At 42.0% G+C, this 22,622-nt stretch overlaps 1 protein-coding gene across 1 annotated transcript; it reads right to left on the bottom strand.

The window, feature by feature from the left end:
* Nucleotides 1-792: 792 nt before the first annotated feature.
* On the bottom strand, nt 793-19,788 carry LOC308298384 (uncharacterized protein). Its single transcript, XM_080741974.1, has 4 exons — nt 19,662-19,788; nt 16,970-17,042; nt 15,921-16,009; nt 793-10,992 (listed from the first exon to the last, which is right to left on the bottom strand). The coding sequence occupies exon 4, from the start codon at nt 10,578-10,580 to the stop codon at nt 3,192-3,194; it is 7,389 nt and encodes a 2,462-aa protein (XP_080598100.1). The 5' UTR covers nt 10,581-10,992; nt 15,921-16,009; nt 16,970-17,042; nt 19,662-19,788; the 3' UTR covers nt 793-3,191.
* Nucleotides 19,789-22,622: the final 2,834 nt, after the last annotated feature.

A 22,622-nucleotide genomic window follows, 5' to 3' on the forward strand; every position in this document is an offset into this window, starting at 1 on the left:
GTCTAATTATGACTAAGATTCAGCACCTTTTATTTTCCTGGGCTGAGAATAGATATAAAATACCCTGTATTGCACTTGGGAACGTCTCACCTTATAATACAAGTGGAGCCAATGTTGAAACATGTCAAAGAGTTTAGTGGCTGTGTTGAAGCCATACCATTTGTATGCTGTATGATCGATACTGCTCAGCATGTCAGGCACATTATTGAATGGTGTCAAAATGACAATGCAAAACTATTGTTCAGGCTACTTTGTGACAAACTTTATCAGAGAGGTTGGATCCTTGTTGATCGCTTCACCATCTTGCACACAGTACACGGATTGAAGTCCATCCAGCAGGGATTGAAGTCCATCCAGAGAGCATGGATTAGTCAGGACACCATCAATACAAGTTTTGACTCTTGCAAGGATCAAACAGTTATGTGGAACCATGTGAAATACATTATAACACCAGATTGTAGAGGCAAGAATAATTGGAAGTTAACAAATCTTTAAACTGAATGTTCATGGGCTTGTGTATAATGGATTTATTCAAAAGAATCACTTTTTGTTCAAGTGGTGAATAACAATTCTGATTGTGGATAGTAATTCAAAAACCCCAAACACATCTGTATTCATAGTAAATGTCAGACTAAATAGATTACCAAACATATAAATTAACTTTCAAAACAGATTCACTTTTCAAACACATGGTAAAAAGAATAAGAGACACAAACACAGTAGCAGATATAGTTTAAAATGTTTATTAACAAACTGTTATTAGTACCTTTACTTTATGCAACACCATAAATATCTGTGCTATTATAATCAATGGTTAGTGGTTATTATTTTACCTTATGCAACATCATAAATATCTGTGCTATTATAATCAATGGTTAGTGGCTATGATTATATTTAACAATGTTATGGTTCAATTGTAAGATTTGTATGTTATGCTAAAGTTAACAGTTTTATTATTGACAGATATTTTACTATGGCTTATATTGATGTCAGATTGTTATTATTAGTACTATTATTGTCAAAACTAAAGTGGTGGAAAGTCTTACAAAATATGTAAGTGCTTGGCTTTAAACCTCAGCTATACTGGATATGTGCAAATGTTTTTATTTTATTTTTTTATTTTTTTACTTTTACTCCACTACATCTTATCAAACATTATATTTTACTTTACAAATGTTGATTACTAACATAATACATTAACCACTACATTTACAATTACTTCATTACCTATTTTAGATTTTCCAGGGTGAAGCGAAAAACCCCTGCCTCTTAATTTGAGAGTGCAGGGGGAAAAATGGTTCACCGACCCCTCAACGGCGATCAAGCAAGCTCCTGGAAAATGTATTTAAATAATAACTAACATTATGCAACTGATGAACAAATGTAGATATTGTTTAGTTACTATTTTTGTAAATATTAACACAATACATTACTTCATTGCTAATTAAATGTTGACTATTGAAACCTGTGAAGTGTTACATTTTGCATGCATATTTTTAGACGTGTGCTATTTTCTGTACATTTTGATGCCAATACTTTTGTATGTTTAATCAAATAAATTTGGAATACTGAACATTACATTTACTTACTAGAAGACTATTTCTATCTACTTTTAAGTCAAACATTTGAGTACTTTTACCACCACTGTAAATATTTATTTCTAACTTTTGAGTCAATTAAAGATGTTGAACTGTTAACTAACATTCTGTAATTGATTAACTAATTTAGTCTAACCAGGTGTTGCAGGCCTAAAAACAAACAGTGGGTTAAGAAATGATCAATATGCACATGCAAATATAAGATGGGTCATGAACAGGCAGTATAAAATCAAAGTGGCATTTGGTTAAAGATGGTTAGTCCATGTTTTTGTAATCCAATTTAGGGATGGCCAATAATGTCATTCTATGTGAGCTTATATAAATTCAGTACCACATGTCCATGAGCCAGAGCAAAAATTAAATGAACAAAGACATATTATTTTCAAAGAACATTCCTGAAAAGTAGAAAAAGGTTAAAGGCAGAACAATTCAAACATCTGTTAGCACTGTAGAATCACTCAACGGCATCTGAAAAACAGGGAAAAAAGTGTTAGTATATTTAACCAATGCAGACGGTTCACAATCAACATGACATGACTGAAATAAAGTATTCAAATGAAGAAACAGAAATTAGAATTTACCCCTGTAAAGCAGAAAAGTGTTAAAGACATAACAAGTGTATAACAAGGCCACAATAAGAAATGTACTCGCAACTCAACCTTTTATTGATATAGTACATGTAACATTACAATGGTCAAGGTTGTACATTGATTAAACAAACATTACATAATGTAGATCAACATGACATGACTGAAATAAAGTTATCAAATGAAGAAACAGAAATTAGAATTGACCCCTGTAAAGCAGAAAAGTGTTAAAGACATAACACGTGTATAACAAGGCCACAATAAGAAATGTACTCGCAACTCAAGATTTTATTGATATAGCACATGCAACATTACAATGGTCAAAGTTGTACATTGATTAAACAAACAATACATAATGTAGATTAGTACACAACAATCACATAATGTAGATTAGTACACAATCACAGAAAGCAATGGGTTGGTTGGTTGGTGTTTAGGTGAGTAGGTCAAATCAGATTTGAGTTTTGGGAAATCGATTTCCATTATTTGAGGGCTATGTGTACCAGTAAGTGCTGCATCTTGTGCATTGTAATGTATTACTGGTCTGATTTGACCTTTGTGGGACTAGAGCCTGCCAGAGTGTGTTGATGAACAAAGTTCATCCATATCCCCCATAGCATCTCTGGTGTCCACCTTTGGGCAGATATCACCGTAAGTTCAAGTGTCATTGTGCGATTTTAAGTGGAGTTATATATATTTTACATTTAAAATGTAGTTATATATATTTTACATTTAAAACCAACCCAAAGCGTTTCCATGAGAAGAAAACCTATAGAACAGTCTATTCACAAAGGATTGGCCCTAACCCTAGTTATGAACATTTTAGTGACATCAGAGGCCCGACACGATGCTTTTATTGTGAAGCCAAGCGTTCCTGAACTTCTTTACTCCTGGAGGTTTCTGCATCAGGAATATAGCCGATCTGCAAGCCCGCGACGCGTTGAGCTTGTAGAAAAGTAGGTCTGCGTGCTGCCAGTGTTTGCAAGCACGTCCTGCAGTCTATGCACTAGTCATCTTCGGTGGACAATACGCAATACACAGGATTGTGATAGCTGTAGTATGTACGTAGCACTCCAGACTGTAGACATTGCTGTGGTCTTGAGATGTACATGTGATCCAACAGCGTGTTCTTTTCTGTGGTGGCCTCCTTGATGAGTTGTGCATATCCTCTGGACTCTAGAAGCCTTGTTATGGGCCCAGGAAAACCGTTCAGTAGGTCTTCGTTGAAGTCTCCACAGACTACGATGGGCTGGTGATCCATAACTTCCAAGGAGTCCAGAAGCGCCTTCAGGTTCTCCATAAATGGGTTACCATAATGTGGTGGTCTGTACACCGCAGCGATCAGAAGCTTGACAGGGGACTCGATCTTTACTGCCACAAACTCAAGGTTTGTCACATTGTGAAGGTAACGCTTTTCACTAGCCTGGAAATGGTCCCTCACATACACAGCGACGCCACCGCCGTTCTGTTCTGCACGTTCAGGTAGCTTTGCATATGACACGTGTCTGTTGCGGCTGAACATGGTGTAGCCGTCCAATTGCAGACTGTCAGCCACAAAGGAGCCAGTGAGATGAGTTTCTGTCAAGCACAGGACATCTGAAAGTGTCAGCTCGTGGTGTCGTTTGAGGTCCTGAATGTGAGCCGGTAAACTCTGAGTGTTGTGGTGGACAATCGTCAAAGTTTGGGCTTGGGCTGTCGTCTCTCGAAACTTCAACAGCGGCATGACACCGTCCAGAGACGCAGTCTTCATGGATTCCAGGGCAGCTGTGATTTTAGGATCAGCCCAGATTTTCTTCTCATCAAAGTCAATGATGTGCAATCCTTGCAGTGTCGTTGTCCTACTGAGGGCAACGTAGGACATGCCTTCTAAGAAGACCCCTTTCAAGGAAACCACTGCAGATTGTGTAGTCATCCCTTGGACTTTGTGAGCCGTGCAAGCATATGCCAGCTTGATGGGAAATTGCCTGCGAATCACTTTGTGGTTACTCAGGTTTTCCTCCATCCTCTCGACGTACACCTGTGTGGCGCCAGGCGTAGTTCTCCGGTACTTCAGTCCTGCTTCAGGCTTGTCTAGCACCAGCCAAAGCTTGGTTACTGTAGTTCCGTCCCTGTCGACCCGCATGTCAACACCATCAATCTTGCCAAATGTGCCGTTTACAAGGCCATCCTCCACGTCTATGTTCCTGGTGATCATGACAGGGGCGCCTTCTGCAATTTGCAAGTTGTCCTCAAGATCCTTGTACGGTTTACCTTTCTGGGGTTCTGAGCGGCGAGCCATGCGGTGACTAATTTCGTCTCTCTCGTAGTCTTCTGCGGGTATGTCAACGATGTCAGAGTGGAGCCGAGTCAAAGCGACCTTGTTGTGTTTGTCAACCTGATCGTTGGTTGCAAAGATGTGCAAAACATCCTTAGGACAATGTTGACTGTCAGTCAGTCTCTCACCAAGGAGTGCTCTGTCTGCATCGCTCAGTCGTTCTCTCTTGTTCTTGACTCTCAACCTATTCAGAAGTTGTGCATAGGGCACGTCATCCTTCTGTCGCATGATTTCTGTCAACGTGACCATCTCAAAGTGTTCACACAGAAGATCCGGTTTGCCTTCTTCTGACACGCAAAGTGGTTTCCCGCTTGCCGTTGGAGGGAGCTGGTAAAAGTCACCTACTGCAAGTACCGACATGCCACCGAATGGTTTCTTACTGCCTTTGATCTCTTGCAGTCTCCAGTGAACGTAGGTAAACAATTGCTTTGAAACCATCGAGATCTCATCGATGATGATGATTTCCGCATTTCCCAGCTTTGCTCTCACATCATCCAAACTGTTTCCCAGCCCTTTGTAGGGTGGGTTCAGGCTTCTGGGCAACTTTAACAGGGAGTGCAGTGTGTTCCCCCCGATGTTGTACGCTGCAGTTCCTGTGAATGCCGACAGCAGCACCATGGGCATGGATGCGTCTCTGTCTTCATAAAGTCTGGGGAGTCGACGGAGAATCCTTGTTGCCTCATGGAAGATGCACTTTATCAGGTGTGATTTGCCCGTGCCAGCACCTCCAGTGACAAAGAAAAGGAACGGTTCGGGGTTCTGCTCAAGTACGCTCTGTAAGCACCAGTCCCGTACAGAGTGAAACACTGAGGCTTGTGTCTGGTTTAGGTTTCGACACATTGCACGCAGAAAATCTAGGCTCAATTGTGGGGCCACTACACTATGTGCAGGAATTGTACCCACCTCACGAGTGCTGAACTCTGGCGCATTGTCTCGTTCTTCCTCTTCCAGCAGATCCTCGTCTTGTTCGGCAAGACATTCCATGCGATCTAGCTCGTTTTCTGGGGCAATGTTGGCCCACGCGTTTTCAGCGGGGCCATTTTTCCAGAACTCCTCCACGGCCTCTTCCACCGCTTGACTGTACTTTTCGAACCTCTTCCTGTTCTCAGCAACAATCATTTTCGCGGGATAAATCATGCCTGTTCCAGGCAATTCCACACACGCAGACTCGTAGAATTCCTTGTACGTGGGGAACGCTTCTGTTTTGAGGGTCGATTGATAGCGATGAGGCAGGTAGACTTTAAGCAAGTTGCCATAGAATTTCTCTGGCTCCTTCTGTTCCGAGAATTTCGCATATCTGACAACTGCATCTCTGCCCTCGCGCTTCTTAATGGTTCCCATGTTGTCAGACAACTTCAAGCGACCTTCGCCTTTTGCTTGTTGGCCGTACACAACCCTGTACTTGGACGCAAAGTCTGCCAAACACATGTTGTCAAACTCGGGTGTTTTGGGCCTGGCGTTGTACTTGTCCAGATATCCCTTCATCCACACTTGGTCTGAGTCGTCTGGTTTGTTCCGCAGTGCGCTGAGGGGGAGACTCATCTTCATTGCATTGTCATCTGTCGGGAGGAAGATAACATCACGGGAGCATTTCTTCAACGGCATGCTGCAAGTCCTGGCCACTGCCTCCTGAGCGCTAACCTGCCTGTTTTTCACATAGGTGTGAACAAGTTGGTTCATCGCATCCCTCTCGGTGACCTGCGTCGGATCGATGCCAACCACTACCTGTTTGAGAAGTTCGCCCATCTCATGTTCTGCCTTTGAAATGTAGGAGAGCATGTATGTGATCGCAATATGGTGATCCAGAACAAACTGGATATCCATGTTAGCATTCCAGGCCTTCAGGAAAACTGGGTTGTAGTTGTTCACAAGGCAGTCCTTCACTCCGCGCTTCATGAGGAGGACGCGGTTCTTCCTCATGTCTTCAAGACAGCTGTCGTACTCTTCGCTGGTCATATTGCACTTTGCCAGCAAGTCCGACAGGTCTGTCACTCCTGACGCAGAGTCCATCAGCATGTCGAAAATTGGTTTGAGTTTCTCCATAGCAGCTTGTGCTCTTGCTGTCTGTTTTTTGCCAAGGCCTTCGGCACGCTTTGCCTTTGTTTTGGTTGCGCTTTGGTTTGCGCCTTCATCCATGTCTTTGTTTGCTTCACTTTCATCTTCTGTGCCACTGTCATTTGCAGTTGGATCAACCGCCTTTGGGTTTAGTATGCACGTTTTGTCCACTGGTGGCTTTGGAAATCCAAACCTGCATGTCTTCCTACCTTTCCTACAGGACTTTGTATGGTTTCGGCTGTGCATCTGAACCTGTAGGACAATTTGGTAAAGCACAGGATCTTCGTCTGGATCAGGCAGCTGGCACGAAATGTAGCGGTCTGCAAACTCGCAGATCTTCTCATCCGAGTCAACGCCAAGGACGGGGGCGCCGTCGATCCACATCAATGCGTGAAAATGTGGGCTTCCCCTGGCTTGGAACTCGATACGATGGAACCAGTCGATGACGCGTCCGAAAGGTAGAGCTTCTGAATGTACCAGTTTTTTGTAAGCGGATTTAACTCGCTTGTCAAACATTCGCATGGTTGTGACTGCGTTGCTTCTGAGAATGTCGCATTTCCCATTCCAGTCCAACTTTTCCCAATCCACAATCTGGCCTTGCTGTGCTTTTATTGCGATGATGACTTCTGGCCATCTGAACTCAGCAGCACTTGCGGTCACAAAGAAGGTTGGTGGTCCTAACTGACGGACCATGGCAAACAAGTCCAACATCGTCTTGTGCCAGTAAGCTGGAGTCCCTCTAATTGGTGACATGAATCGTGTTGCGTCTTTGCTTCTGACCAGTCTCTCGACTTCACGCTTGTCTTTCAACATCTTGTTGGTGATCCTGCGACCATCATTGGTTAAAGGTTTTCCCTTCTTTAACTGAAAGGAGATGCTGTTTTTTGCAATATGTGTCTCTGAGACAAAGTGTGCAAAGAAGCAAAAGCTTTGGTCTCTAGCGAAACGACCGTCAACATTGAAAAGTCTTGCGTTGAAGTAACGGCTCGGGGACAGACGGACCCTTCTCTTCACATCCAACGTGTTTGCTCCAGTTGGAAACAAAGTAGGGAAGGCCTGCGCTTCGAGGTTAGGGACAGTGCTGTAGCTGACAGGCCTGTTGCCTTCGGCGGGGGCAATGCTAAATATGCCATCACCATAGGTCATCATTTCTTGTGCTATGTCATCTGCCTCCAAGCAACTGTCTAGGCCATGTCCAGGTCTCAGCGCATCTTGCTCATCTTCAACACTGGGGGGATCTTGATCCACTGCCTGCGATGCGTCGAGAGCTTCAGCAGAATCCGCTACTTCCATCATTTCAGCCTCATCACAACTGTCCATGACTTCGTCGGCGGGCAGATTTTCAACCTGGCCCTCCACATCGTCGTCATCATCGATTGTGACCGCTGTGTAGCCTGGGTGAGTCACTTTGAGTGTCCTCGCGCCCCGTACAACCTTCCTCATATTAACAATGTGAGACAAATGATGGCCTTTGAACCGCAGACGTCGCTTTAGCTTCATTCGGTACAGTCCGGATGAGCCGAGCCTTCTCGGTAAGGCGTTTATTGTGGTTTGCACCCGTGATGGCACACACACCACAGCACCAAGTACAGCTCCCTGTTTGCCTTTAGGAAGTGTGAGAATCTTGGCAAACGGTATGGCCAAAGCTAAGAGTTGCCTTTCCAGCACATTCAGATCGCTGAGTTCTGGGGGAATGGGTGCTAGCTCTAAATTGTTTGCGACAGCCAAGGCTGGCATTCTTCCAGCCTGTAGGGTGTCGTGACAATTCTTGCATATCCACTCGAGACGCCTTTCTTCGGGTACAGTGCAGGCTTGCGGGCCTCCACATTGATCGTCACACAAATGGACGTATTTGCCTGTCAAGCAGGCATCAACCAGCTTTCGCTTCCGTGTGAACTTGGAACGACGGCAACGGTACACAGATTCCGAGAAAAGTGCCCGATGGCACGTTGTGCACACATAAGTAGGGCCATATTTGATGTCTTCCTGGAAATCTGCTATAGCGATTTCTTCCAGGCTACGCTGTTTCGCAGCTTCAGCTTTCATTGCTTCTTCAGAAGTAGCTTCAGCCTCCCTAGACGCTTTTTCAGCTTCCCTCTTCTTCTCATCATGTCTCAGTCTGAGCAGGACTTGACATAACGCCTTGTACCTGCGTTTTATTTTATATGCAGCACGGATGTCACGGCGCAACTTAAAGTATTTGTCCGTTTCGCATTTGTGGGACATGTACAACCTCATATGTTGGGTGTGTTTTGCCCTGAACTCCGGGTCGTCTTGGAACCTCTTGTTGACATATGTCCTGGCATACGTCTTGTGCTTCTCTTTGAACACCAGGTCTTCTTGGAACCTCTTGTTGACATATGTCTTGTGCTTCTCTTTGAACACCACGTCTTCTTGGAACCTCTTGTTGACATACGTCATGTGCTTCTCTCTGAACACCGGGTCTTCTTGGAACCTCTTGTTGACATATGTCTTGTGCTTCTCTCTGAACACCAGGTCTTCACAGAACCTCTTGTTGACATATGTCTTTACATGTGTCTTGACCTTCTCTCTGAAAGAAACATCTTCGATATATCTTCTTCGGAAGTATGTGCTGTTATGTAGTTTTTGCTTAGCCTTGAATGCTACATCGAAACTGCATCTCCTAGCCCTATACTTCTTCATGTATTCATTTTTCCTGGCCCTAAAATCTGTATTAATTTTGCTTTGTTTTGCCTCAGGAGTTTGCTGTGAAGCTTCCTTCCTCTTCTGTTTTCTTCGTCTCTCTTTATTCAATTTGGATGATACAATGCCTGACTGCAAAGGAGACTTGGAACTTGAATGTTTGGAGCTCGATGGTCCAGTGTCACTTTCATCCTCGCTATTCAATTTGGATGATACAATGCCTGACTGCAAAGGAGACTTGGAGCTTGAATGTTTAGAGCTCGATGGTCCAGTGTCACTTTCATCCTCGCTAGTCAGATGGGGTGACGGAGAATTTGTCTGTTCAAATGTTACAGGCATGAAATCGAACTGGATTCTGTCAATCGCTATGGAATGCAAGGATTGATTTAGCTGTTCAATCTTAGCAATCAAATCATCCAAGTGAGTGAAAGTCATCATGACACATTTTCCTCCTCTCCATCGAGGCAAAGGTAGGCCATCAGCACTTCTGGCATGGGAGTCAAACAGTCCATATCTTCCAGACCTGTCTCTAAAGACAGCAATGGTGTATGGTGATACTGTCAGCAGTGCATAATTGACATCTACCGACAGGCACTGAAGTCTATTCTGTAGATTCAGCCACCAATTGCGTCGGTGAGTTTCTCCGTCATCTCTCATGTAGCCCATCTCTACATTATATTTAGTCACGGAGTACTTCTTGCGTTGTGTTTGAACAGTCAGGGGTATTTCTTCCATACTCAAAAAGTTGGAGTTGAACAGTTTGTCTTTCTTTAGTTTTGTTATGGTCCTTTTGTACAGCCGGTCTCCCTTGTCCAATATCTTGTCGAGATCATTACGCTTAATGTCACGACCTTCATGTTGGTGTGCCAAAAATGTCAGGGCCATGCATGTGCACTGCTTATTCCTTGACATATTGGAAAAGGAAAGATCATTCTGGCTTTTGGATGCCCGCACAGATATCACAGAGGGTGCTGGGATGTCACTCTGTTGTACAGGGTCATCGTTGGAAAGGTCCATGGCTTCTACAACAGATATCAGCAAGGGTGCTGGGATGTCGGTCTGTTGTACAAGGTCATCTTTGGAAAGGTCCATGGCTTCCACAACAGATATCACCGAGGGTGCTGGGATGTCGGTCTGTTGTACAGGGTCATTGTTGGAAAGGTCCATGGCTTCCACACTGCTGTGCGGTTCCTCAACTTCACACTGTGCATGTTGTTGAGACGTTTGTGCCAAATTGTCCATGACCGGGCTAAATATTTTTTTCCCTTCATCAACTTCCATGCAGTTGTATTCTGGGGATTTTGAATGTTTGGTGGCCCATCTATTCTTTGCAGCAATAGATCTCTTCTTCCGCTGAGGCATGATGTCGCAATGCAATGTGATATCTAGCTATGAACTTGTTTACGATTTATTCCAAACCTATCCACGCGAATGTGCTGTAGAATTATGTATGGGACACTTCCGGAGAACACGTTGCGTCGCAGATGCAACCGTTGTGAGCTTGTAGATGTGGCAGTGGAACTGCCGCACACCTTCTGCGCAATGGGACGTTGGATATATAAACAATATAACTGACTTCACTCTAAACAAATCAACTTACCGTTAAATATGAAGACACTAATGGAGCTCTTCAGATCTGATGAACACTAGTACAAAATAAAGAAATAAATAAACATACCTTGGCTTGCAGTAGTCGCAGACTGGGTAGTCGGTCAGTCAACCACCGCCGTGTCGACGAATAGAGCAGGATAGGTCCGCGCCAGTGCACCCACAGCTGAAAATAATTTTTAAAATACAGTATTTTAGACACATAAGTTAAACTGAAGACACATTATTGCTGCACATCAGGGTTTTCCAATGGCCAAATTATGTGAAGAATACCAAGCCTCAACATTGCACAACCTGTGAACAGATTGGGGCTTGGGGGCAACGTTCCTGCTACTGCAATGACAGATGTGCAGATACTAGTGTTGTTACTCCTTAGTTAGAACAAAATCTGTTGGGTAATACAAGCAAAAATGTTTTGCAGAGATCCGTCTTAGGGATGGCCAACCAGTAACCACCATCAGCTAATGATATATATTTATGGGTCAATTTAGAACCCCTAAAAACTTAGGTTAGGATTTTGCAAGGTATTTTTAGAATCTACGTCAGTCCTAAATGGGTGAAGCAACATACGATATACTGTTATGTTTTTGTAATTGCTCCTTAAACACTGAGAATAGATGAACCCCAAGACAATGTCCATTTGACAACATTAATACAGGGATTGACGCCAACAATTGCCCGGCCAACAATTGCCCGACTGCCCAGGGTAGGTAAATAAAATGGTCGGGCAGTTGAAGTTTGCTACCAGGTTGTCCGACCGGGTAGGTGCCCATTTTGAGTAACATAATGTGAGATTGTTTCTTTCGCCTACTTGTTATTCTTATTCTGTATATTTTTAATCTAATAAATCATTAAAACCGCTGTGTTGCAAGCCTTGAGGTTTGAGAAATAATAGTCACCTATTGGCTGTGAGAGTGTTTTACTGTGCATTCTGATTGGACTAGACACTCAGTAGTATATCCGGGAGGAAATGTATGAGCAGACTTAAACATTCGTAATGCGTCATGGATAGACGTGTTGTGAGCTTGTAGATCTGCTATTTTTGAGGCAACACCACACTCAGTAGTATATCCGGGAGGAAATGTATGAGCAGACTTAAACATTCGTAATGCGTCATGGATAGACGTGTTGTGAGCTTGTAGATCTGCTATTTTTGAGGCAACACCGTTTTATGGCTGAACTGAGCATATCATTATGTTGGTTGAAGTAGAGTCCGAGTGAACCTTGTATCTTTCCATAAGCGAGTCAACTCAATAATTTAGTTCATTTAACTTCCTTGCATCCTTTATTCGTTAAAAAGCAGTGTTGTATTGGTGATTGTTTGGGGGTCGTTATGTTAATGTTTGACACGCATCTCGCTAAAACTGGAGTTAGCAGACCATTATGCACTGAGACTCATTCCAATGTTAATGCAGGCTGGTGTGAAGTGACTCGACCCCAATACAACTACAGGCTAAGATGCATTATGATTACATGTTATAATGTAAAAGGCTTCATCAGATTATCTCTAAACATGTGGCATAACTTGCGACCATATAATGCTGAATGCTTGTACATTTATTGGATAAGTATATTAAAGACAAAGTTGAATTGTGAAGCATGACATCACCGCAAGAGCTTCTGTCCAGAATGTCCTTCTAAACTGGATGTAAAACTGTTGTAAAACCCGCGGCTGCTACCCTGGACCCAATCTAAGTTGTTAAACTACAGTAATAAACCCAGCAATAGTAAGTAAAGTATTTACACACTGTTGTGACTGACACACACACACACACACACACACACACACACACACACACACACACACACACACACACACACACACACACACACACACACACACACACACACACACACACACACACACACACACCTCAGTGTGAAGGAATGGTGCCATCTGCTGGACAAAATATGTCATTGCCACTTCCATTCACCAGTCCACAGAGGCCAGGTTTTTATTTATTTATTTTTATATTGGCGGGAAATTTCACCGATACCGATATAAACCGATATGCCCAAATAAGGCCATATCGGTCGCTCACTAATTCATACTACAGGTCAAATGTCGGAAATAACAGATCTACAAGCTCAAAAAGCATTGCATTAGCCCAGAATTGTCAGACAACATTTCCATGATAAATTAAAGGGAAACCATGCTCTACATAGTAAAACACAGGCCACATGTACAAAATAGCAGATCTACAAGCTCAAAAAGCATTGCATTAGCCCAGAGTTGGCAGCCAACCTTTCCATGGTAAATTATACGCCCATACAGTATATAGGCATATATGGAGATCAGGTTATAAACAGAGCATATGGGACTAATCGACATCAAAATCAGCAGTGGCCAATAGATATGGACATGCCAAAAGATGGCCATATAATAAAAGGAACATGGATGGGTACAACAGGTAATTTAACAAAGCCCCTGACATTATGACTCAGACATATGGGTTGGATTGGCTGTGAGACGTGTGAAACAAACCTCTAGTACATGAAGTTAGTCCTCTGCATCTACATATCCTAGCTGGTGGACTGCACTCTGGGAGCAGTTCAAGTTGGCCAACCGGTAACCACTATCAGCTTATGGTGATATACATGTATGATTCAATTTAGATCCCCTGAAAACTCAAGTCGGGATTTACAAGGCAATTTTAGAATCAACCTTAAGCCTAAATGGGTGAAGTGACATAGAATATACTGTATGTATTGGTAATGGCTGCTTAAACATTGACACCGAAATGGACCACGAGACAATTTCCATTTGCCACATTTACATAGTTACTGTACATCTGAAATTGGTTATTTTGAACCAGAATATTCTGGGCCATGGCTTTTGGCCTGGCAGAGACAACCATTTGCTAGTGTGTGTGTGTGTGTGTGTGTGTGTGTGTGTGTGTGTGTGTGTGTGTGTGTGTGTGTGTGTGTGTGTGTGTGTGTGTACAGTAATAGTGCAATCATAATAATTCAAGAACCAATGAAGTCACTTCGCATACACAAACTTTAGAAGGCAGTCGTATCCAATCAGGAGGGAATATGGGGATTTGGGACAGATCCATGTTGATGACCTGACTTTAGAAATACTGACTGACATCCGGTGGAGGTTTTGATAGTAACTGCTACCTAACGGCAATTAATGGTTTACATACTAAAATCCATTATGCACTTGTCATGGATATGAGATGGGGAAAAGTGTGACGTGCCGGACAGACTGACTGACAGGCGGTGGAGGTTTTGATAGTTAACTGCACCTGACGTCGCAATTAATGGTTTACATACTAAAATCCATTATGCGCATGGAAAGTTTTTCCGTCACATTTGGGCTTAATTACAATTGTGTCATTTTACAACAACTATAGAAATCAAAAGTTCAATAATTTCCGAAACAAATATTTTCATCATATGGCAAGAGATATCACGTAGCAATTTTTTTTGTATCTTGTAGAAAGCTGTTTTTGCTACTTGACATGAAGCAGGTCATTCATTTACATTCAGGTTAAAAAATAAGTTTCTGGCCGACAGCATGCAATGTGGCCGTCTGGAGTGAGTGGAGAAATATTGCCATCATTGAAGTTGGCCACTACTGATATAGAGGTACCGTGTAACGATATGCGTGATGTTTGGAAAGGATAGCACTATGCCAGGCATATGTGAAAAATGTGGGGGAGAGGTTCTGCCCTGTCATCCAGGGAGTGTGTGTGTGGTCAGTTTCGCTGCTCACAGACAGAATCAGACAGAAACAAGGTGCAAATCATATTCTCAGACATGCCTTTGGCCTGGGGGAGACAATAAAGTGTGCGCTAAAATAATATAGAAAATGTGTCTTCAGAATTGTAATGGCATCGAGGACATACATTCTGGTGTCAACCCCAATTATTATTCATTTAGTAGACCCTCCAGAAAAACTTCTGTAATCACTTAGGTGTCAAACAACAAACCTCAACAAACCAAATGTGTATCTCTGCATCTACACATCCTAGCTAACGGAGTGCACTCAGCAGTTTGGGAATGTGTTCGTTCAGCGACCCCTCAACACCTAAGACCACAGGCAGGGTATAGACTGGGGACCTAAAACTATGACATCAGTCTATATAAAGGTATTACAATTGAACTGTAGCTTTCAACTTTTTCAAGCCACGTCCCCCCAGACTAATCATATTTGAAATGGGGACCCCACAAGCTGACAAGCCTAAGTGCTAGTCAATTTAGTTTGACCCTGCACCACAGATAAATATGGTGAAATAGCTGATTTGAAAAATCACTACACCTCTCATTGAACTGGGGAGACCCCACCCCTAAAAGCATTTGGAATTACAGACATGACATTTCGTTTTGACTCTTAGGGATGAGCACCATGAGAACCACTATCAGCTAATAGTGATATACAGTACTGTATATATGTATGGGTCAATTTAGATCCCCTGAAAACTTGGGTCAGGATTTACACAGTATTTTTAGAATCAACCTCAGTCCTAAATGGGTGAAGTATACTACTAAGTAGGCTAATGCAGATGTATTTGCCAGTGGTACAAACTCAAAATAAGTATGGAATCATCTTTCAAAATGTGTTTGTAAATGTCTGCTTGAACAGTACTGCTGAGTCTGCTTAGCTAGTAGATCTGCTATTTTTGGCTAATGTTCTACTATGATAGGGATGCTAGGGTTTAAGTGGTTAATCCTATCACACAAAGATTTGGCGGCCCCCCTGTAGTAACTCTGAGGACCCCCTAGGGGTCCCGGCCGGACCCCCTGTTGAAGACTCCTGCTCTAGTACATTAAATTAGTCCTCTGCATCTACTTGGGATGTCATTAATGGTTAATTTACCAGCTGGTTAGCCATCAAGTGTGGGGGTCAGCAGCAATGACTGCATGTTTACAGTTCTAGCTTTTTTTATTCATACAGCGTGTCCCATGTCCAAAATAGCAGATCTACAAGGTCAAAATGTGTTGCATGAGCCTGCAGTTGTCAGCAAATACAAAAATCCACTGCCATGCACATTTCTCATGGATGTTATAGTTGATCTTCAGAGACATGAATGGAGATCACTGTTACATCTGAAACTATTTGATTTGCGTGTGTCAGTTAAAACAAACCTTGCAGTGTCAGTCAGTCTGGGAAGGTCGGTCCGTCAACAACAGCCGTGTCCACCAAAAGAACAGAAGAATCTGTCGTCGGGTCACAGCTGAAAATAATTCCAAAAATACTGTATTTTAGACCCAACTGAAGATACATGCATTATTGATTTACACACTGAAATCCATTGTGCACATGTGTACTTAAATATTTTAAATAGTTATTAACAATTCACCCTTTGTTAGCCTTCTGGTTGGTCCCGACTGACCAACCAGCAGGCTCTATGTGCCTTGTTCTGCCTTTTTAAAAATAAAATAAAAAATAACCGATTTACAAGCTCACAACGCCTCGCAGTGCGAGACGTTGTGAGGTCTGCTATTTTTGGTTAAAGTTGAATATGGACGCTAGGGTTAAAGTGGTTAATATAGAAATGGGGGAAAAAAGCAGGCTCTATGTGCCTTGTCCCACCCTGGTTCTGCCTTTTTATGTTGAATTTGCTAAAACATAATTTTTGAAGAAAAATAAAAACATAAAAACATGCTGAGTCACTATACTGCCACTGAGCAGCTCCATTTTACTGAAACTAAGTTTGAAATTAGAATTGAACACACATAATAACAATACGAGCAACTGAATTAAAATGTCCACTACCAGTGGATGGAGTGTCCCACCAAGACACAGCAACAAATGGGTGTGAGCGGACTTACAAATTAGGCCAGGGGTCTTCAACAGGGTGTCTGGGACCCCTAGGGGGTCCTCAGAGTTACAACAGGGGGTCCTCCAAATCTTTGTGTGAGATCTAACAATTTTTTTTTAACCCTAACGTCCATATTCTGAGAACTTTAGCCAAAAATAGCTCACAACGCCTCGCAGCGCGAGGCGTCCCAGGTTTTTGGCAACAACACAGATGCAGATAATTGGTGCACTGTGGAACACTGGAAAGAAATAATGCAACTGGGTTTGATATAAACTGATTCAAGGTGTGGATTATAGTCTCATACCACAGCAATTTAAGCATTTAAAGGGAAACCTTGAAACTATCCATTTTAGAATGGTTATTTTATCATACCTTGCAGTAGGGTGTCTGGTCAGTGAGTCAACCACAGCTGTGTCCAATGGATCAGGATCGTCTACACCCACAGCTGCAAAATGATTTAGAAAACAATATTTTAGACAAATCAATTTAAACCAAAGGCACATTTATTTTTCTACATACCAACATACACTGTTAGTAACATTAACCAAGAGGTTTTTCTTCTGCCTCATGGGAGTACGTATGCAAGGTCACCTTGAGGCTGATTTGAAGGGGGAAATAATGTGTGTCATTCCTTTGTTTACCTAGTGGGAATGTGCGTGCAAGATTTCACAGAAATGACATGACATGCTGTGTCCATAATTTGAGGCATTTTCTTCAAAACCGAGAACTTCTTTAAACTTTGGAAGACAATCTTTGCCAATCAGGGTGGAATAAGACAAATCTGAAATAGGCCTACACATTGGTTTAATGACTATAGAAAAACAAACAATTTTTGCACAAGATCAGTAGGAGTTATGTAAAACAACATGATATTCTGGTGGTGCTCTAAGGCAGTGGTTCTCAACCTGTGGGCCGGGACCCCCAGGGGGTCCCCAAATGATTTTGGGGGGTCCCCAGATGATATGAGGCAGACACCTCTAATATGTACTGTCATGAAACTGTACCTTTTCCTATGCAAACTTCTAATAAAGTCTTCAATCAATCAATCAGACATTGTGAAAATAGCCGATCTACATGCTCACATTATCAAATATTATCTAATATTAAGGCAGAAATTGTGAAAATAGCCGATCTACATGCTCACATTATCAAATATTATCTAATATTAAGGCAGAAATTGTGAAAATAGCAGATCTACAAGCTCACAAAACGCGAAGCGTAGCCGATCTACATGCTCACATTATCAAATATTATCTAATATTAAGGCAGAAATTGTGAAAATAGCAGATCTACATGCTCACAAAACGCGAAACGTTGTGAGCATGTAGATCTGCTAGATCTGCTATTTTCACATACATGTGTTATACAAAATGCCTCAACTCTTAGTTCTCGTCATGGTGGGGGGGTCCCCAGTTAAAATATGAATATTTTGGGGGTCACAGCCTGAAAAGGTTGAGAACCAATGCTCTAAGGGGCCCATGTGAAACAGTTGGGGCAGTGGTTCTACTGTAGCATCCATGGAGTGTGTGTGCACTGTTTCATCATTGATCAGTGACAGAGATTATCTGTCCACACACACTGATGGACAGGGTGCCAAACATATTCTCGACCATGCCTTTTGGCCTGGCAGAGACAGCCATTTGCTCAAATATTTGGTTATGACAGTTAGCTACAGTACAACAGTAGGGTATAGACCTAAATACAATTTAGGCATTTAGCAGATAGGCTTAATAGAAATGTACAATTAGCAAGGTAAACACTTGCTGTTTAAAGAATGCTGAGTGACAGAGTAGTGCATCAAGAAACTGATCCCAGGCAAACAAAGCAAAACATATTGTTGAGTACTGGAGTAATTTTTCCAAGTGTATGCTTTAAAATTACACAAGTATGATATAGGCTACATAGAAATATTTTCCAAATATTTGTAGCTGCCATAAAATGTGTACAATGCATTTTTATCACATGGCTGCAGTGTGCCAGATATTTTGGAAATAGCAGATCTACAAGCTCACATTAAGTGGTTAAACTTAAACGTTGAACCAGGGTTCTTGATGCCAAATACCAGCAAATAATAATACATTTTATTTATATCACACTTTACATTTGAAGCAAATCTCAAAGTGCTACATTAAAAGGCAAAATGGAAGAATATTAAGAAAATAGACTAAAGGCCCATTCCCACTGGTCCAGATAAAAAAAAACTCTTTCTCCAGATATTTTTCCATTCAAAGTGGATGGTAGATACAGATACAAAAAATATGTACCACAGATATTTGTCACAGATACTTTGATCTTTTGTCACAGATACTTTGATATTTTTTTAATCTGTATCTACCATCCACTTTGAATGGAAAAATATCTGGAGATAGAGATTTTTTTTATCTGTTATCTGGCCCAGTGGGAATGGGCCTTAAGAAATAAAAACAAGAAACAGAGAAATGAATAAGTTCAGAACGTTGTTCACCTATACAAAGCTAAGAAAAGGTTTAAAACACATGGGGCATCTAACAGACTTTCTAGGCAAACGCCTTGTTAAATTAAAATGTCTTTAATCCCCGCAACAAACACACACGCGCGATGAGAACACGCATAGATAGCGATATATACCAACTCTGACATACGCACGTGTTTTTGTTTGCATGGTCAGATCATTTTAATTTGAAAGTTGAACGGGATGTTCAATGTGTTTTTGTGTGTTAAGAAAACTGTATAGCACGCCGTGTCCTATGGCTGTGTTAAGTTACACAGGTTTGTTTGGGCGGAAACGGTGCTGTCTTCCACAATAAAGGCACACCAGCGTTTAATTCAGTTAACCCGTAGCCGTCAAAAAGTACCTTTTCAGCCGTTTTCAACGCTAAACGCGGGTATGCAGCCCGGTGCATGACTCAACTTCGTAACAAACAAGAAAACTAAGCTAACGTTAGCATCGATCATACGACAACAAAGCCATTTTGACAACAAAGCCATTTTGCTTTCAACCGGTAGCTATGGCCGGTAGCTAACGATAGCTTAAACACGACAGCGTCGTAGAAAACAAAGGATCGTGTTACGTAAAGTTAATTACCTGAGTGTTGCGAGGTCCTGCAGGGGGGAAAAAGATGAGATAAAAAGTGTAACAATGTCTAAATAAATCAATGGAATCGCTGGAAAATAGCAGCTACAGCTCTCGAGTTCTGTTGTCTCAGCTCACAAGGCAAGCGTAAACAACCAGTCACCAGCGTGCCATAAAGCAGACTGAGGGGGCGTACACAGGCGTGCTATTGGACATGCCCAGGACATGCCCCCTAAAGCCAGAGCTGTAATTGGACAGAACACCAGAAGCCGCCTACTGTTTCCGAAAACACACACACACGTGCACTGTTTAAAACTTGAAAAAGTATTTGTACTTTACTTGTCCAATTTCCAATACTTTTACTTCTACTAACTCCACTACTTCTCGGATCCAAATATTGTACTTTTACTCCACTACAATTATTTGAAAACTTTAGTTACTAGTTACTTTGCTGCATAAAATAAACCATAATATTATAAAACATACATGAACCACTTAAGCCCTATTTGAGCTTGTACTTTTACTTTTGGCACTTTGTACTTTTAATTTTTATGCCAACACTTTCATACTTTTACTCAAGTACATTTTGAATTCTGGACTTTTACTTGTAACGGAGTGCTTCTACATTGCTAAAGTGGGCGGAGTTAAGCCCCGATTTTACTGTGTTGTCATAACCGACAAGATCAATTGATACTTTTACTCAAGTAAAAAGATTTGAGTACGTTTTCAACCAATGCAAACAATTACAACATCAACGTTTATCTATCAACAAAAACAACAACAACAACAACAACAACAACATTAGTATTCACGCAATTTGTGTGCACCCCAAAGAAACTATTAACCACGTTATCGTTTGTAATGACTTGATTTTATAGGTGGGACGTTCGCGAACGAATCGAATCCTTTGAACGGCTCTTTGAAGTGAACGATGGGATCCGGTTGGCGCAATAGGTGGGACGTTCGCGAACGAATCGAATCTTTTGAACGGCTCTTTGAAGTGAACGATGGATCCGGTTGGCGCAGTAGAGAGCCGTTCATTTGGGGAAGAGACGCCCCCCCCCCCAAATTCAACATCTCCTTGTACTCCACTGAGTAGCCTACTGACTGAGTAGGCCTACAGTGATTGAGTGAGAGAGGAGCCAAATGAGCCAGTATTTTGAACGTCTGAGCCATAAATCCCACCTCTACTTGATTTGATCTGGAAGGGATTTAATCATAGAGTTATTTAATAGATAGGCTACAGCTGAGCCCGTGGACTTCGGGTCTGTGATTGGCTAACCAATAAATAGCCATTGAATTATAAAAAAAAAAAAAACGTTTTTTTTATTTATGATTTAAACAGACTTTTTATTTTATTTTGTCACTTTCACAAATCGTATGCTGTATATTAGCATTTTTATGGTGTATCTATTCTGCATCTAGCATGAAGGCATATCTATTCTGCATCTAGCATGAGGCCACATTTGTAACCAAAATCTTCGCTGGCCCGGGGGTCCCCAGAAGAAAAAAATCAGATAGAGATTATGATTAAACAGACTTTTTATTTTATTTTGTAACTTTCACAAATCGTATGCTGTATATTAGCATTTTTATGGTGTATCTATTGTGCATCTAGCATGAAGGCATATCTATTCTGCATCTAGCATGAGGCCACATTTGTAACCAAAATCTTCGCTGGCCCGGGGGTCCCCAGAAGAAAAAAATCAGATTGAGATGGGGTCTGCGGCCAAACACATATCTTTTTGGGGGTCCTTGACATGACACAGTTGGAACCACTGATTTATAGCATATGTTTTTCAGAAAACTGTGAGTGTGTGTGTGTGTGTGTGTGTGTGTGTGTGTGTGTGTGTGTGTGTGTGTGTGTGTGTGTGTGTGTGAAATTGTGAGTGTGTGTGTGTGTGTGTGTGACGCGCGATTAGAAAAGGTGTCGTTGGGATCCTGCGTTCGTGATGTAAGGATATGGTTTCTTGTTTTTAAGAAATGGGCTCCTCCCACAGTTTTAAAGAAATGGGCTCCTCCCACAAATTTGGCTGATTTATAGCATATGTTTTTCAGAAAACTGTGAGTGTGTGTGTGTGTGTGTGTGTGTGTGTGTGTGTGTGTGTGTGTGTGTGTGTGTGTGTGTGTGTGTGAAATTGTGAGTGTGTGTGTGTGACGCGCGATTAGAAAAGGTGTCGTTGGGATCCTGCGTTCGTGATGTAAGGATATGGTTTCTTGTTTTTAAGAAATGGGCTCCTCCCACAGTTTTTAAGAAATGGGCTCCTCCCACAAATTTGGCAAGGCGATTTTACGTTGTCGCGTCGCTCCCGAGATCGTTTGTGTTTCGTTTTGAGAGGGTCGTTCCCCCTGAAAAACACGTTTTGGCATGAAACGGTTACGTTTTGCGCGTTTGTGGCGCCCCCTATGAGTCGAAATGGAAATGCTTTTGGGGATTTGTTGAGTATACCACCCCCGACTAGTGGTTAAAATGTGGTGTTGACTGGATGTTTCGTTCCGGATTTATGGCTATTTTTTGCGAAACGGGCCCCTCCCGCTAAATTTGGAAGCTTGTTACGGACGAACGGTATGGACTATCGAAATATCGCTTGAATATGTTCATCGCATGGGTCCAGAGATCATGTGTACTGATTTTTGTGACATTTGGAGAAAATATGTAGGAAAAAGAGCAAAAAGTGTGTTTTGAAGAAAATTCAAAATGGCGGAAAATCTATCCTGACGCAAATGGGCGGGGGCTATATGGGGAGATGCGTCATGCCCCAAGGAATCCAGGGAAAAAGGAATTTTAAATTTCCGACCTACGGTTCAAGAGTTACAGGCCGAAACGTAAAGTGGGCTGTTATAGCGCCACCATGAGGCCAACTGACGAAATTATTTTTTCTTTAATTCTTGATATCATTATAAATCTCCTCTCCAAGTTTTGAAACTGTAGCCCCTATGGTTTGCGAGAAAGAAAATATTGAATGTGAGTTT

The sequence above is a fragment of the Nannobrachium achirus genome (genome assembly GCF_963921795.1).
Source record: "Nannobrachium achirus genome assembly, chromosome: 14".
NCBI classification, from domain to species: Eukaryota; Metazoa; Chordata; class Actinopteri; order Myctophiformes; family Myctophidae; genus Nannobrachium; species Nannobrachium achirus.

Bases quoted from the DNA above. Each gene is read 5' to 3' on its own strand.
- LOC308298384 (XM_080741974.1), bottom strand. From the start codon at position 10,580: ATGCCTCAGCGGAAGAAGAGATCTATTGCTGCAAAGAATAGATGGGCC.